This window comes from Cyprinodon variegatus, unplaced genomic scaffold (genome assembly GCF_000732505.1).
Source record: "Cyprinodon variegatus isolate N-32 unplaced genomic scaffold, C_variegatus-1.0 Scaffold4597, whole genome shotgun sequence".
Taxonomy (NCBI): domain Eukaryota; kingdom Metazoa; phylum Chordata; class Actinopteri; order Cyprinodontiformes; family Cyprinodontidae; genus Cyprinodon; species Cyprinodon variegatus.
The window spans coordinates 463-2,353 of NW_015155050.1; the positions used below are offsets into that span (position 1 = coordinate 463).

The following is a 1,891-nucleotide window of genomic DNA, read 5'->3' on the forward strand; positions in this document are numbered from 1 at the left end:
TGGAAGTTATAACCTCATGTCTGACCTCATATTTTAAGGCAGATTGAAGGTTAAACTTTTTAATCATACCATTAGCAGAAGGGACGCAGATGCTGGGACTTTCTCTGGCTCTATGGAGCGTATGCTAACATAAGCATTTTTATGCTTTCTAATGAATAATGAACCCTAAAAGCTGCAGATTAATAGTGAGATAACCATTTCTAGGTACCATTCTTAAATCCTTTCCTCTGATGCTAAGTAGGCAACTTGTGGGACATCTTACCAACAGCTCCAATGCAGAAGTCGAAGCTGAGCTCAGAGGCCAGCTTCTTGTTGGACTTCAGTCTGCCCTGAAGATTAACAATCTTTACATTTTCTATGAAAAGTTTAGGAAAAAGTAGGGTTAAAACTTAACATCTAAATTTATTTATGAACGTGGAAATTGAGCAGAGGTTATGCGAGTACTTACGGTCTAAACACACCAACACTGTGTCTCTCTCCAGCTGAGTGACATGGATTGCATCCACTTGCTGATTATCTGAAGGCCGGGGTGGATAGGAACAAACTCATTATCTTTAGGTGTGGAGACTAATTTCACATTGATTTTTTTAAACCTTAAATCATATTCAAATAGATGGGACCAAAATGGAGCTATTTTCCTTACTTGTTCCCATCTCTGTGAACCAGGATGAACAAGAGTTGAGGTTGATGGTCTCAAAGCGAACCACCTGGCCCTGCTCTGTACCCTCACTGATGGCGACACACACCAGAGGGTACTCCTGCTCAGGGACCACCAGCATTTCAAACACCTTGAGCGGGCTGGGAAGAGGGAAGTCAAAGTGCTGCAATGGAGAAAAGAACAAAAAGAGTGAAAAGGATGAATAGTGATTCTGAGGAATCCTTAAGGGTGGGGCTTGATACAAAGTTCTATCAACTACTGTCATGTTACTGGATTTAAATCAGCCTAAAGTGTATTCAAAGACACAAAGGAGTCTTGTTTGGAAAAAATTAAATAAAAGAGATGATTTTAATCTGAGGGAACAGATAATGAACTGACCTTGATGAGCATAAACCTTTGCATGGGCTCGTACCACTGCAACAGGACAATGCCGGACTGAAGAGCCCCACACAGGTACTTATGGCCTGTATAAGGGTTTCTCACTGCAATATTGAAAGGAACAGCGTCAGTTTGAAAAATTGTGTTTATACAACTTTAAAAAAATCAGAGGGAAAATGCTGCAGTAAAATTAAAATGATGGTGGGTTGTTGGGAAATTCTTATCAATAAAAACAAAATACCTGAAGAGTTTTCCATAAGAAATGTATCTGAAAGATAAAAGCTGCTTACCTATGCAGCATTTATGACAACCCTTTGTGTCGGGGATCTTTGTTGTCAGGGCAAAGCGCCTGAAAGAAAAACAGTTAAATATTGTGGTGAGCAAAGTCGAACAGGAAATGAGATCAATAGATGAACATCAGGGATGTAGGCATGGTCTACAGCTCATGCTTTATAATCATCACCTAATATAATGCCACAGGAAATCATTCCTACCTGTGCTCATCAATCTCTATAACTGTAACTGGGGCGTGTAACAAAAGTAATTTCCCTCTGGGATTATTAAAGTATTTCTGATTCTGATAACTGCATCTCAGTTAAGTTAAATCTCATTGACTGGGGAAATGTTTTTACTGTCAGCGTGCACATAAATCCAGAACCTGGGAAAGAACGTACGGTCACATTCCGTTTGTAAAGTTTAACCCATTCAGAGAGAACATCATGTCGGACCAGTATAAAATAGTTTGGACTGTTGCTCGGTGATCAAAAAAAAAAAAGCTTTTCCAGACAAAGGCAACTTTTTATTTTTAAAACTCAATCTCAGTGTTTAAATGGAACGTGAAGATGTATTAAGTCC

General features: G+C 39.2%; 1 protein-coding gene across 1 annotated transcript; it reads right to left on the bottom strand.

Moving 5' to 3' along the window:
• Positions 1–212: 212 nt before the first annotated feature.
• On the bottom strand, positions 213–1,488 carry LOC107081387 (mitogen-activated protein kinase kinase kinase kinase 5-like). The gene is made up of 5 exons (XM_015369572.1): positions 1,327–1,488; positions 1,037–1,140; positions 644–821; positions 449–517; positions 213–355 (listed from the first exon to the last, which is right to left on the bottom strand). The coding sequence occupies exons 2-5, from the start codon at positions 1,058–1,060 to the stop codon at positions 234–236; spliced, it is 393 nt and encodes a 130-aa protein (XP_015225058.1). The 5' UTR covers positions 1,061–1,140; positions 1,327–1,488; the 3' UTR covers positions 213–233.
• Positions 1,489–1,891: the final 403 nt, after the last annotated feature.

Excerpts from the sequence above, each read along its gene's own strand:
- LOC107081387 (XM_015369572.1), bottom strand. The coding sequence starts at position 1,060 with ATGCAAAGGTTTATGCTCATCAAG. Across the intron at positions 518-643 it reads GTTCACAGAGATGGGAACAA|ATAATCAGCAAGTGGATGCA; the intron begins GTAAGGAAAATA and ends CCCGGCCTTCAG. Across the intron at positions 356-448 it reads AGTGTTGGTGTGTTTAGACC|AAAATGTAAAGATTGTTAAT; the intron begins GTAAGTACTCGC and ends AACTTTTCATAG.